Below are 15771 nucleotides of genomic sequence, written 5' to 3'. Positions count from 1 at the left end.
GTTTGTTTTTTTGGTCAACAAGCAGGATTGAAGAAGCCACAGAAGTGGTTAACTCCCAGGCTCAGGGCCACTCAGCTCTACAGTTAATTTATCCATTGTGCAGGATTGGCCTGATCAGATGATAAGGCGAGAGTTGCACAGTTCACAAAGACAGGTTGCTCAGTTCTCCTTGCTCCAGAGCCTTGCCCTTGATTGTTCACTGGTCCAGGCAGTAACGTGATGTGAAAGTATGAAGCGAGGAATAAATGACTGTTTTGTATGTGCTGTCCAGTAAAGCAGACTTCTGTTTCCGCATTCAATTCAAACTTCTCTTATTGACCTATAAGTGCATTCACTCTGCCGCTCCCCAGTACCTCTCCACTCTCGTCTCTCCCTACGCCCCCCCTCGGGTACTCCGTTCTGTAGCTAAATCTCTCTTATCTGTCCCCTTCTCCTCTACTGCTAATTCCAGACTCTGTTCCTTTTATCTTGCTGCACCTCACGCCTGGAATAGACTTCCCGAGCCTGTACGTCTAGCCCCGTCTTTGGCCGTTTTCAAGTCCAAACTTAAAGCCCACCTCTTTACCACTGCTTTTGACTCCTAACCGCTTCTCACTTGCCCTGTCCTTTTATCCTCACCTCTTTATTCCCTTACCCTTAATTGTTCTGTCTGTTTACCTGTCTTAACTAGATTGTAAGCTCTTTGAGCAGGGACTGTCTTTTTGTGTATGGTGTACAGCGCTGCGTATGCCTTGTAGCGCTATAGAAATGATAAGTAGTAGTAGTAGTAATGTAGAAGCTTGCCCTTGCAGATCAGCAATGCGGCTGCACAGGCTTCTGTTTCTGTGAGTCTGACGTCCTGCATGTACGTGCTGATCTGCAAGAGCAGGCTTCTATATGGAAAGTTGCTAGTGGAGGAGCAGCCTAGTGGTTAGTGCAGTGGAACATGGGGTGTTGTTACTATTTGAGATTCTGGAATGTTGCTATTACTTGAGATTCTACATGGAATGTTGCTACTATTTGAGATTCTACATGTAGAGGAGTGTGGTAGCCGTGTTAGTCCACTCTTGAGGTTATCAATAGAAATCAAACAAAATAAAACATGGAAAAGAAAATAAGATGATACCTTTTTTATTGGACATAACGTAATACATTTCTACATGGAATGTTGTTATTCCACTAGCAACATTCCATATTTAGATTGTGAGCTCTTTGAGCAGGGACTGTCTTTTTTCATGTATGGTGTACAGCGCTGCGTATGCCTTGTAGCGCTATAGAAATGATAAGTAGTAGTAGTAGTAGTACTTCAAGAGAGACAAGGTAGTTGCAGTGGCATTGATTTGATGTCTTTTTCTGATTAGAGGCATACCATCATGTTCAGAACTGACTATAGAATGCTACCCCACTGTCTAGAGTCCATTTAGCCACTGGATGTTGAAGTCAAAGTTGATGAACAGCTCTGTTCATTTTCTGATAGATTCTCAAGCTAGTAACAAGAGTTTGTTTGCAATCTAGGTTCTTCTGAAGGGACTTCTTGAATAAATGCCTGTGCATTTTCTGATAAAATGTTAGAAGCAAGGTTTCTTCATTTCCACGCAAAGGTGTTATCACCTTCAGTAAGGATTCTTGATGAGTATGAGTACTTTATAATGATGTAACTATTAGATTTGTACCTAGATAAAACCTGAGTCTTGCAGATCCTTCCAACCAAAGTAACTACTACTAGAAAGAGCACTATTCCATAGAGAAGAGGATTCAGAGAAGCAAAGCTGAGACACAGAGCTCCAATACCACAAGAGGTGTCTGATGAAGTCATTTCATAAATCTGGAAACAATTGGACTGTGAGGAAGTGCAAAGTGAGCCTCGGTTCTCCGTAAGACACATCCTCCCCAGACCACCTTAACAGAGCCAGGACGGGGAAGTCTAGTCAGGAGCTTATGACCCAGGTCAGGAAAGATAAAACCTCAGAGTTGGGGAAAGGTAGGGAGGCCCCAAGACCCTTCCAGCAATAGCTAAGGGACCACTAAGTAGTCTAGAACCTAGAAGGTTGGACTGTTTGTTGCATTGCTATCCTGAATAAAGGGCCTTTTATTCTTGAGGCTGTCTAGGTGTTTGTTTATAGGCCTCCAAAAGGCCAAGAGCTTGAGCACTTGCCCACACTAACACATGAACACTATGAAGCCACAACTGATTGTGTGGGGAAGTAATCGGCCAAGCATGCACTAAGATGTACTCTGATGGAGGGCATTTGCAACCCTAAGCAACAAAGATAGTACAGGTATTATATTCTATTTGGAGAACACCAAATGGGGTTTTTATTGTTTGTGAAACACCAGATGAAAACTCTTTTCTATTTAAATGTGTTCCTGCAACCAGTAGGTTTCTTACTGCTTCCAAGATGTCTTAGGTGGTGGTAGATCTAAGGACACTACTAAACACCGCTCAATTTCCCTGCCGTCAAAGCTAGTGACTTGAGATTAGGATGCACAAGAGAACTGTTCTACTTTATCAAAGTTGGAAAGGTTTACACAGGGGAAGAACTGAAATTCTTCTAGGAAGGGGTATCCATTCTGGCAAGGCCAGTGTGGTGCTATCAAAATCCTGCTGGGCCTTTTTGAAGTTTATTCATGGTTTCTGTTATTAGAGGGTGAGGGACAGGTGGATAAATACCGTAAAAAGAAGGGCAAAGTCGAGTCTGTGGCAGAACGTTCCTTGCTAGACAATCTGGAGATGGGTGTATTGACCAATAGAGAGGCAACTTTGTGTGTTCACTGTTGGCAAGCAGGTCCATTTGATGAGCGCTCCAGCCTTGAAAAATGGTGTTTATAGTGTGATATCTAGAGCAGCATTTATCAACTGCTATGGACTGGTACTGATCCACAATATTTTTGTACTGCTTCGTGCAAAACAAAGCTAATTTTAGCAATAGTTGATGGGCATCCCAAGTGCTGCCAACTGAAACCTCCCCCTCTCCCATGGCACCAAACAATGCTGCTCTGCTTCCTCTGAACCACTGATGCCAGCACCCATACGTTTCCTTTTCAGTACATGTGCAAAATCGAAGTGTGTGCCGGTGTTGGTGGCTCGGGGAACTGCCGCAGACTGCCATGGTGGAGAGCAGTAGTTTCTGTGCCATCATGATGAGGTCTACAGCTGGGCTTGGGATCCTTACCAGCTCAAGTACTTTTTATAAGTTTAGTATGGAGGGGCAGATAGTGTGTGTGGTGGGGGAGGGGAGTCACAGTCCACCAAAAGTTTCTCAGCCAATTTGCCAGTCTATGGGTGCAAAAAGTTGACAAACGATAGTCTAGAGCTTATTCATGAGGCTGAAGAACTCTGCTGAGCTTGTTTGTTCTGGTTGGCCAGAGTGTAACATAGTAGATGATGGCAGAAAAAGTCCTGCAGGGTCCATCCAGTCTGCCCATTTTCAGGGTACAGACCGTAGAAGTCCCCACCTCCCAGGCACACACACTCTCTCAGACACACACTCGCACACAATCTCACTCTGTCACACACACACACACACACACACTCTCACAAATTCACTCTCTCTCACACAGTCACTCACACACACACTCTCTCAAACATACACACTCCAAGGAAAACCTTGCTAGCGCCCATTTCATTTGTGCCTGAAACGGGCCTTTTCAACTAGTTCAACATAAAACATGGTGACGCTGATCCCCTGTAGCTGAACTTCAAGGAGGTGTGGCAACTGTGGCAGAAGATGACCTATTGCCATGCACAGAATTGGCCAATCTTTGTGCAGATGACAAATGGAAGCCTTTCCTCCACCTCATGATGATTGAGGAATCGGTTGAAATGATACTTCTGAACTCGTGAACAAATCCTTGTGTAGTGCTTCCACTCAAATTGGTTATGGTTTTGGTCTGTGCCTAGGCAGCTAAGGCCATCTGGAGTCAGTATTGATATTTTGGATTTTTTTTACCACATTGAGGGCCTTGCCAGAACCCTGACTTGGTCTGTGAAATATGCCCCAGTGAAGAGAATAATAATCATAACTAGTGAAAATATAAAATTGATTTTAGAAGAAATTTTATTTTATTTATTTATTGCACTTGTATCCCACATTTTCCCACCTATTTGCAGGCTCAATGTGGCTTACAAAGCTCTGTTATGGCAGCGCCGTACCAGGTTAAATATTACAATTGGTGTTATAAAGAGGTTAAAAGAAGACCAGAGGATTTGTTCAGGTAGTTGTAGAAAGATAATTCTGAATGATGTTGGATAGGTGTTGTGTTATAGTTAGTTAAGGGTTCTCGTGGTAGGCTTTGTTAAAGAGGTTAAGTCTTCAGGGATTTGCGGAAGTTGATTAATTCGTTGATCGTTCTGAGGTGAATTGGAAGTGAGTTCCATAGCTGCGTACTACTACTACTTAACATTTCTAGAGCGCTACTAGGGTTACGCAGCGCTGTACAAATGAACAAATAAGGATGGTCCCTGCTCAGAAGAGCTTACAATCTAAAGGACGAAATGTCAAGTTGGGGTAGTTGAGATTTCCTGAGAAGAGGTGTAGTGATTAGGTGCCGAAGGCGACATTGAAGAGGTGGGCTTTGAGCAATGATTTGAAGATGGGTATGGAGGGGGCCCGGCATATGGGCTCAAGGAGTTTGTTCCAAGCATGGGGTGGGGTGAGGCGAGGCAGAAATATAAGAAAAGCTGGTCGTGTGTGTTAGTTTGTATTTTAGTCCTTTACAGCTGGGGAAGTGTAGGTTAAGGAAGGTACGGGAAGAACTCTTAGCGTTTCTGGGTGGTAGGTCCATGAGGTCCAGCATGTAGGTCGGGGCCTCTCCGTAGATGATTTTATGAACAATCGTGCAGATCTTGAATGTGATACGTTCTTTAAGTGGAAGCCAGTGTGATTTCTTTCTTATGGGTTTTGCACTTTCATATTTTGTTTTTCCAAATATGAGTCTGGCTGCGGTGTTTTGGGCTGTTTGAAGTTTTTTGATGGTCTGATCTTTACAGCCGGCATAAAGTGAATTGCAATAGTCCAGGTGACTTAGTACCAGTGAATGTACCAGGTTTCGGAGAGTGTCCCTTGGGAAGAAAGGTTTTATTCTTTTGAGTTTCCACATAGAGTAGAACATTTTCTTAATTGTGTTCGTCACATGATTTTCAAGTGTGAGGTTTCGATCAATGGTGACTCCCAGAATTTTCAAGTTGTTTGAAACAGGGATGGAAAAGTTTGAAGTAGTTATGGTGGTGAATTTATTTGTATTGTGTTGAGAGGTTATTTTAAGGCATTGTGTTTTTTTCTGCGTTGAGTTTTAGTTGAAATGCATCCGCCCAGGAGTGCATGATTTGGAAGCTTTGGTTGATTTCTTTGGTGATTTCCTTTAGGTCGTGTTTGAATGGGATGTAAATCGTGACATCGTCAGCATATATGTACAGTCCCTGCTCAAAGGAGCTTACAATTTAAAGGACAAAAAGTGTAGTCAAATTGGGGGCAGTCTAGATTTCCTGGATAAAAAATCTGCTTATTTCATGCAGTGTGAAACTAACACAAATATCACATTTTTTTTAAAAATTTAAATGAAGTATTTATTAAGTATTAATAGAAATCAAAATAAAACATGGAAAAGAAAATAAGATACCTTTTTTTATTGGACAAAACAATACATTTCTTGATTAGTTTTCTATGTCCAATAAAAAAGGTATCATCTTATTTTCTTTTCCATGTTTTATTTTGTTTGATTTCTATTGATAACCTTAAGAGTGGACTAACACGGCTACCACACCTCTCTACTTAAGCATTAATGAAATCCTGTACAGAGGATACTACATACAAAAAAAATCTGCATATTTCTTTGCAGTGTGAAACTAACAACACAAATATCCCATTTGTCTAGGGCGTGCAATTTTTTTGGTTAGGTGCTTGCCAGAGGGTTTCTGCTCGTTTTCCACTGTTCCTAATTGAATATTGGACTCGCTGACTGTTCTGGCCGGAAGGTTTTGCTGGGACTCCGGGGGAGGAACGGAGGCGGGGGTTGTCGTCGTTTCCACCCGGAAGAAGTTGCCGGTGACTTCCGCCCCCCTGACTTGTCTGTCTTCCCCGAATCCGGATGTGTGAGGCGGAACAGATCATGATGGCAGCGGCCGTGCTGCAGATGCGAGCCGGGTACACCGGGCTCTTAGCCGTGCGGAGCCGCCATCGCTCACCGCTCGCTCTCGGAGTCGTCTCCCCGCAGCTGCTGCGGGAATTCACCGCGCGCAAGGAGCCCGAGTTGGAGGAGAACCCGTACTACGCCAAGTATCGCGAGAAGATCCAGGAGCTGCGCAGGTCATTAATTATGATCACAGGAACGCAACGTCCCCGGGAAGCGCCGGGAGGGCATCATTGCACGGGAGATATAGCACCCTGGCCACATGTGCACGGATACGTATATTGCCCATACGTTATACAGGGGAGATATCACATCCTGGCACTTGCACACTTATAAATAGAACCAAAGCCATTGTGACGTCAGTAAAAGCAGTGTGTGTGACGTCATGTGTGACTGACATTGTTTCTCTTTGGGGCCCTTTTACTAAGGCACTTAGGTGCCTATGCGCGTCCAATGTGCGCCTACACAAATGCCCCAACCTAATCTCGCCAACTTCCACCCCCAATTCTGTTCTGACTTAAATACCAACCTCCCATCCTTCTCTTTCCATCTCTCCTTAATTTTATCCCTCTTTACCCTTTCTCCCAAATTACACTATCCTATCCTGTCTACAGTGGCGTAGGAAGGGGGGGGGCGGTCCGCCCCGGGTGCACGCGCTCGGGGGGGGGGAGGGGGGGTGCCGGCCCCGCTGGTTCCCTGCTCCCTCTGCCCCGGAACAGGTTACTTCCTGTTCCGGGGCATAGAGAGCAGGGAACCAGCGGGGCCGACGCAGCTCCGAGTGACGTGCACTCAGGGCGGATCGGTCCTCCTGCAAGTAAGAATGCGGTCCCGGGGGGGGGGGGGGGGGTCGCACCGTGCTGCACCCGGGGGGGGGGGGGGGGGGGTGCAAAGCGGCAACCCGCCCCGGGTGCCATTAGCCCTCGCTATGGCACTGCCTGTCTACCCTATTTTATCCTAGTCATATATTATCTAGACCAATCTAAATCTCAAAAAAGAGCTTAAAAGGATGTTTGTATGATAATGAACTCATATAGCTTTATAGAATATCCATACACATTCCTGATGTAGCTAAATAATTATTAAGCGGAGGAGAAAAAGCCTCACATTATAAGGGAACACTCCGTCATTGGTAAACCAATATTAGGGAGGTGTTATGACCTGGTAGTAGTGAGCCCTTGTGCCCCGACAGAGCACAGCAGAGATGGAGTGCTACCGCACTCAGTCAGGCAGCCGGACAACCCCTAGCTTCACCTGGAAAGCGACCACCGTTCACCGGGAGTTGAGCTCCCAGCTGCAGGCGGCCACCAGGACTTCTGGAACCGGCGGGGTTGCACAGCCGCTGACCAGGATGGCAGGAAACAGACACAGTCCAGAACCAGTACTCCGACAGGCAAAGAATAGTCAAAATCAGTCCAGGGTCAAGGCAGGCAGCAAACAAGCGTAATCCTAGCCAAGGTCCGGTGCACAGGTAAACAGGAACAGAAGAATAGTCAGTGAACAGCAGCTCCTCAGAACAATTGAGGCTGAAGCAAAGAAGGCCTGGAGGCAGTGCTTTAAATAGTGAAACAATCAGAGCAAACCAAACTCAGGTGCATCCAACATGGCAGCCCCCCTAGGAGATCCTCCCACGACCAGATATGGAGTTCCTTCCTGTTCTCGTTTAGACAAGATGGCTGCCCCCTCCTGAGCTAGCCAAGATGGCTGCTGCTCTTGCTCCAAGCCGGATGACGGCTGCCGGGTTAGGAAACAGAAACCGACCCATCCTGGAGAAGTGTAGCAGAACGTAACAGGAGGTCTCTTAAATCATCATGGGCAAAAATCTCCTTTTTATTCTAAAAGTATGGCTACTGCTCAAAATACTTCAGCAAATAAACCGTCTATGTATTTAATCAACGGATCATGCACTTACCTTTTTTAGCTCAACAGTCTATTAGACACCCTCACTTTGGCCTAAGTTTCGAATCCTTCATCAGGGTCCGTGGTGTCTGACTTTCAAGATAGGGTGCTCCGTGATTTCTTCATATATTGAATTTTTATTTTTGTGTGTGTTTTTAGAACCCTGAGGAAGGCTTTTTCCCCGAAACACGGACCGTGTAGGGTCCCAATAAACTGCTTGGAGCTCTTACTCTGGTGTTTTGGCTGGTCACTTGGACTCGTTTTCTTCCACCCTGTGTTTGATTTTGCTTGCGTTACCGTGGAAGGAGTGGACCCCCTTTCTCCAGAAAATATTTTCTACCACGTGGCGCTTACCTGCGGTAGTCGGCAGTTTACACACGCTGGCTGCTTCCCGCCCGGTTAGCGCATGAGACCTTACTGCTAAGTCAGTGGGTGGGCGGGTAGTAAGGTCTCAGGCCAAAAATGGACGCGCACTGGTTTTAATTTTGCTGCACGTCCATTTTCGTCCACAAAAAAAAAAAAAAAGAGGCCTGTTTTTTCCAGGCGCGCTGAAAAATTGACCTGTGCGTGTCCAAAACATGAGCTTACACCAGCACAGGCTACTTTTAGGTGCACCTTAGTGAAAGGGCCCCTCTGTGTTGCAAAATTCCTCCCCCCCCCCTCCCAATTATCTGCACTTAGGAAAGTGTATAAACAACGGGGTTACCGAGAGGGGAGGTGGAAACCCGCGCGGCAACATTATAGTTGGCAAATTTAGGCTGAGAGGGTGTTGTATTGTGGGGCATTGAAGGGAATGATTGAGGCATTGTGGGGAAGTGGTGGACGCTGAGGGACTTTTACTGACAGATTGAAATGTAGAAAGGAGTGTGGAGCAGGCGGTAGCAGGTGAGCTGACCAGACAAGTAAAAATGCCTTGGGAAATGTACTTAATTTCTGGCTCCGAGTCAAGCCCAGAGTAGCTTATACAGAATAATACTAATTTATTACGTATAGGATAATGTCATAAAGCAGAATAAAGTAAATATAGACTAACTAAACCTATAGACAACAAGTCTTACCTCATACCTCCTTCACTCCACATATGTGGGGTTGTATGGTTTTCTTTTTTTTGTGTTCGAGGTAATTTATTGGTATATTAATTCTCATTTCCCCCCTTCTTTTAGTTTTTTCTTTTTGTCCATATCACTATGTTCCAAATGATTATTTGGACTGTAAACCACCAATACATTTAGGGATTTTGAGGCTATTGACTCTTGCACTCTGTCTACCAGTGTTTCATCCCTCTTCTCAACTACTGCGTTATCTGTCAGAGAGGCTGTCTCTTGCTCAGAGCCGGTGTTGGGGGAGGGGGGAAACAGGGCACTTGCCCTGGGCCCCACAGCTCTAGGTGGCCCCCGCAGTCTGCCATCTCTTCCCCCTTCTTGTCACAGACCTTGCCAAGTCTCCCGCATTGAGCAGGAGACCCCCGCTTTGATGGATCATCTCTTGCCAAAGCGGGAAAAGCTCTCGCTGATAGGGGTGGTCCTATAATGAAGCACTCTGCTACACTCCTCCTCTGGCATCTTTCCCTTCCCTTCTATTTGCTGCTACTGCTCCCCCCATCTCCAGCAACGTAATTGGTCAACAGGTTTACTCTTTCTCCTCCTCAGTGAGGGTTTTGGGGGGTGATGCTACATAGTAACATAGTAAGTGACAGCAGATAAAGACCTGAATAGTCCATCCAGTCTGCCCAACAGTCATATTCATTATCGATTCAAGATTAAATCAACAATGAGCGTGATATATACTTGATCAAAGTATATAATATCAAAGATTCTGGACTGTATGAATACTTTGGAGCCACACGTTAATAAGGCGGTACAGAAAACGTTCTTATCTGAAAATTACGTTGCATTTGCAAATGTTTTCATAGCCATCAGTTTTGGCTACTGGTTCAAGCTTTGTTGTTGGGTTCTTTTGATTATTGTAATGTTGTTCTCAAGTCTTAGGGCCCTGTTTACTAAGGGTGCGCTAGCGTTTTTAGCACGTACTAAAATTGGTGTGTGCTACATGCTAGAGACACCCATATGGGCATCTCTAGTGTTAGCACATGCTAATTTTTAGAGCATGCTAAAAATGCTATTATTCCTATAGTGCGGCTTTGTAAACAGGGACCTTAATGCGTAAATTACAGACAGTCCAGAATACTGTGCTAAGGTTTGATATTTTCTTTAAAACGTTCTGATCATTTGTCAGAATATTATTCTAAAGTTCATTGGTTGCCAGTAGCTGCAAAGGATATGTTCAAATTATCTTGTTTGATGTATAAGATTTCTTATGGTCTTAGCTGCTGTTTATTTGATTCAATGTTTTGTTTTGTCGAATACTATTCATGCTTCCAGGTTTATAAATGTATTCTCCTTTTCCTTCAATGAAGGGTAAAAGAAAGAAATGTATAGATTCTCTACTTTCTTATCAGGCAGCTAAATTAGGCAAAGAAATTTCCCCTTTGATAATTCAAGAGTCGAATTATATATCTTTTGCAACCTGGCACAATCATTGGTTCTAAGTCACCTGGACTACTGCAATGCACTTTACGCTGGTTGTAAAGAACAGACCATCAAAAAACTTCAAACAGCCCAGAATACCGCAGCCAGACTCGTATTCGGAAAAACAAAATATGAAAGTGCAAAACCCCTAAGAAAGAAATTACACTGGCTCCCACTGAAAGAACGCACCACATTCAAGATCTGCACGATTGTTCATAAAATCATCTATGGAGATGCTCCGACCTACATGCAAAGACCTCGTCGACTTGCCACCCAGAAATGCTAAACGATCTTCCCGCACCTTTTTCAACCTACACTTCCCCAACTGCAGAGGTTTAAAATACAAACTGACACACGCGGCCAGCTTTTCCTACATAAGCACGCAGATGTGGAATGCACTACCAACTCACTTGAGAACGATCAGCGAACTAAACAACTTCCACAAAGCTCTGAAAACCTAGCTCTTTAACATAGCCTACCACGATAACCCATAACTAACTGGAACACAACACCTAAACTCCTTTACTCAGAATTTCTCACTCTACTACTACCTGATCAGATCCTCTTGTTTCTTTTATCTCTTTGTAACACCAACTGTATACTTTGCCCTGTTATGGCGAAGCCATAACAGATCTCTGTAAGCCACGTTGAGCCTGCAAATAGCTGGGAAAATGTGGGATACAAGTGCAATAAATAAATACATTTTAGATAATTGCTTAAGACTTATTTATTTAGGCTCTACGGAAGGAGGTGAATGTATTAGGCTTTTTGATTAATCCTTCTGTTATTGTATTTCCCGGGATGTCCTGTCGCTTTGTATGTAATCTGTGGGCTATAAGAATAAAGTGTTATGTCCAGTTATTAAGTTATATTATCACTCAACGCTGCAGGTGCACCTACCCATAGAAATCTGGTTTCATCTTTATTTAATTTCAGTCTGTAAGATACAACCCCTGCTTTGATCCCAGAGCATTCCAATTGATTGTTCAGATGTTATTGATGGGGCACTTGGACCATTGTAATGTCATTTTTGTTGGCTGTAATGTAGCTATCTGCCGAAGGTTGCAGACATCGCAAAATGCTGCAGCCCGTTTGATTTGCAAAACTTCCTGCTTTGAAAGTGCTAAGCTACTGCTGTGTACCCTCCACTGATTACCAATGGAGGCTGGCTCCATTTTCAAATTATGCTGCCTTTGTGACAAAACAGTGGGTTTCTAAGCCTGTGAATTGTATTAAATATATCATGAAGTGTATTTCTCCAAATTGGCCAGCTGATGGCGTCTGTTTTGTTGCAGAAAAGACTTTTTATTTTCCAGTTTAACCTTGTGAAAAGGCAGTCTGCAGTACCATTGGCCAGATACTTTCAAACTTGGTCCTCTGGGCTTTGATTGGCCCTGGAGTTCAAATCTAGCCAGGAAGTACTGGATTGTCCTTAGTCTCAGCTAGGAAGAACAGAGGAGAAAGAACTGTGAGCAGGTAATTTTCCTGAAACTCCCCAGGTGCTACCCAGGTAGTGACAAAGTGTTTAGATAGTTCTAATATTGATCCTTATTCAGTTACCTGTTATTGCTTGTTGTTTTCCATCTGTTTTATATCGTTTACTGTTCAAATTTTTCATGATAATAAATCAGTTCATTTATTAGCTCTGTTTGTTCTGGACTGACTGAGAATTCTGGTGGTTTGTGTTTTGGGCCTGTGAGTGCTTTCCAGGAACTGTGGGACCCCTGAGAGTGTGGCCCCAGTGTCCTAGGAATCACCAGGGTGTAACTTTAGAGTGGGAGACTAGCCCAGAGGCAAGCAGGACCCAGTCAGTGGGAGGAGGGTGCAGTGTAGAGCACAAGCACAGTTGCAGGCAGGCCTGAGCGTTTTGTGATAGCCTTGCCTTTTTAATTCGTTATGGCGAGGCTCCACGATATATAGTACCACTTCTCATAATGCTGGAAAAGAACTATTTATTTATTTATTTGTTGCATTTGTATCCCACATTTTCCCACCTCTTTGCAGGCTCAATGTGGCTTACAATACATCATGAGTAGTGGAAATATATGAGAAAGTACACATTTAGTGATAACAGAAGGATTTTGGGTAACATGATAATGATAGAACATGATACTATTTTAACAAGCAAACATAATAAGAAATATATAAGAATTATATAAGAAAATATACATTTAGTAATAGCATGATAATGAAAAAATGTTAATATTTTGGCAAGTAGATATTATGGCGGCAGTTCTGGATATGTGTGCAGGAGTTCATGTTTGTTGATCATTGTTGTATGCCTTGTTAAAGAGATGAGTCTTCAGTAGAATTCGGAAGTTAGCTAGTTCATGGATCGTTTTTAAATTGCATGGCAGCGCATTCCAGAATTGTGTGCTCAGGTAGGAAAAGGTTGACGCATGCGTTAGTTTGTATTTGAGACCTTTACAGTTTGGGAAGTGAAGATTAAGGAATGTGCGGGATGATTTTTTAGCATTCCTGGTGGTAGGTCTATCAGGTCTGACATGTAGGGTGGTTCGTCTCCGTGAATAATTTTGTGAACTAGGGTGCATGTTTTGAACGTGATACGTTCTTTGAGTGGGAGCCAGTGCATCTTTTTTCGTAGGGGTTTAGCGCTTTCGTATTTTGTTTTACCGAATATGAGTCTAGCTGCAGTGTTCAACTGATTCCAGGCATTATCTGAGGTTTCAATTTCCTTCTCCTTCTAAGGTTGTTTATAGAACCAAATTGGCTTTGACTTTCTCTTACCAAGTAACTAAATGGAGCAACGTGCTTCCTTTATTGTATGACATCAGTTTGATTACACGTTGTTTAGAAAATGGCTTAAAACATGGCTGTTTCACAGATTTGTTTTACTTTAATAATTTGCTTAGTTTTTATTTAGTACTGTTATGTATATTCAGGGATATATGTTCCCTTCTCTTTATTGATTGTGAGTCGCACTGATTAAATTTCTTGGTATGCGCAGCATACAAGTAAAAATTGTAGTGTAAAATGTAATGCCTGCCCTTCTCTGCTGTGGCCAGGTGGAGTCTCACTTCCTGCATCTCTGCAGACAATCTCCTAAAAGGAATAGAGTTGGAGCCTGATCATGCCGGATTGGGAGTGCATTGCTAGCACAGAGATCTTGGTCAGTGGTGGAGTCCAGGTGTTCTGTAAACAGAACCCAGATTGAGCCATCTTGACATACAGAATTTTCTCCCTATCGTTTGGGAAGCTGCGGGACTGGTCCCGTTGGACAGTGCTGTGGCAGTGATGTAGGCGAACAGAGGCACCAGAGATTCACTACTAGTATGAGAAGCCAGCCTACTTCTAGGCAGAGAGGGATCTTTGGAAAATCTAAATTTGATCCTGCCAAGCCCCTTCGTGAAAAATTACATTGGGCTTCCCATTAAAGAACGTATCGCCTTTAAGATCTGTACCTTGATTCATAGGATCATTTACGGAGAAGTTCCCGACTATATGCTAGATCTGGTGGATCTTCCACCCAGAAACAGTTTCAATTCCTCCCGATCCTTCCTAAATTTACATTACCCAGATTGCAGTGGCCTGAAGTACAAATCTACCTACGCATCCAACTTCTCCTTCATAGGCGCACAACTGTGGAATGCACTGCCTAGAACCCTAAAATCAACCCAGAACTATCTAAATTTCAGAAAACTATTGAAGTCCACCATGTTCAAGAAGGCAAACCCTACAGACTCAACCTAATGTACTTCCACCTGTTCTTCAGCATAATCCATAGACTTTTCTACTATCTTTTGTTATCAGTTGTTGTCCACCCCACCAACCCAATCAGTTAAGAAAGCCCACCTTCTATAATTACCCTAATCACTCCCTTCCTTCTTCTTTCTTCCCTTACTTAATCTCTGCACAAAACTAAATGTATCTGTTATCCTGTAATGACAATGTTAACAACATTATGTAAGCCACATTGAGCCTGCAAATAGGTGGGAAAATGTGGGATACAAATGCAATAAATAAATAAATAAAATGATACCAATATGCTAATAACCTACTACTGCAATGTTTAATTATACTTTCTGAACCGTAGCCTACCCTGTGGTTTTGTGTAAGCCACATTGAGCCTGCAACTGGTGGGAAAATGTGGGGTATAAATGTAGTAAATAAATAAATATCTACAACTTTTTAAGTAGCTAACGTTGTGGGCGTATAGACAACTTGCAAGATGATTTTCTAGGTCAGTACATGCTGAGCCCAAGAGAGTAGGAGTTGAGCCCAATGGCATTTCAGTTGATCTTGGGCAGACGGGACATTGCTCAGGTAGATTCATGGCAGCCAGACAGAACCGCAGGGTCACGCACTACTTCAGTTCGAGAAGAGAAAAGGATTCTAGGAGTCTGGATGCCTTGACTTGGTCATGACCAGGTGGCCCTCTCCTGGCCTCCACTAGACCAATGGATAAGGTTATCTTGGTAGCACCTGCTTTGGCCAAGTGTCCTTCACATGCAAATTTCATCTGACTTTTGTTAGAGGAACCCCTCATTCTTCTTTATTCCAAGGATCAGTAGGACCTGGTGATCATACAACCTTCACCATTTTGTCTTATAATCAGGCTCTTGTGAGGATAAGACTCTATTCTATATTGGGATCTCCTCCATGACTTGCAAAGCTCTATCTTGCTAGCATATGTGAGGGTCTGCACACTGTTGGTTGGCTGTTGCCAGAAAATAATTCAATCTTCCTCTACTTTCAAGACTTCTGTAACCCAGCCTTGTTGTTCTTTCTAGCCCAACAGGTATCAGAAAGAAGTGCACTTAAGGATTTAAGGATGATTATTGTTACAAAAATACGTAGAAACTACTTGTAACTTGTTTGGATCAAGGGAAAGCGTGTAATTGAGCATTTGTAAATGTATAAATGTCCGGACACAAAATAAGTTTCTAGAAATTTAACAGAACAGGACCAAATTTGGCATAGGGGAAAAGCTGATGAAAAGATGCATTGAAGAAAAATATGGGCTAGATCAGACTTAGGAACATAAGAATAGCCACACTGGGTCAGACCAATGGTCCCGTCTATCTCAGTATTCTGCTTCCAACAATGGCCAATCCAGGTCACAAGTACCTGTCGGAAACCCAATTAGTAGCAAAATTTCATACTACCAATCCCATTCTAGATAAAGGAGCACCCTCAAAATGGCCCAGTATATTTCTAGGAGAGAAGCAGTTGAAGCTTCTTCAACATAGAAAGTGTGAAACAGTGAAACATAGCAGTC

The 15771-nt window shown here is 43.4% G+C and overlaps 1 protein-coding gene across 1 annotated transcript in view; it reads left to right on the top strand.

Moving 5' to 3' along the window:
* Positions 1-6043: 6043 nt before the first annotated feature.
* The window catches only part of ATPAF1 (ATP synthase mitochondrial F1 complex assembly factor 1), a 46189-nt gene continuing 36461 nt past the window's right edge, over positions 6044-15771 (top strand). The window contains exon 1 of the mRNA XM_030205914.1: positions 6044-6284. Coding sequence (XP_030061774.1) covers positions 6067-6284 — 218 coding nt within the window. The 5' untranslated portion in view covers positions 6044-6066. The remainder of the gene's footprint in view (positions 6285-15771) is intronic.

Source organism: Microcaecilia unicolor, chromosome 6 (genome assembly GCF_901765095.1).
Source record: "Microcaecilia unicolor chromosome 6, aMicUni1.1, whole genome shotgun sequence".
NCBI lineage: Eukaryota > Metazoa > Chordata > Amphibia > Gymnophiona > Siphonopidae > Microcaecilia > Microcaecilia unicolor.
Note: the sequence above shows the minus strand (reverse complement) of the source record. Positions and strands in the feature narration are given on the sequence as shown.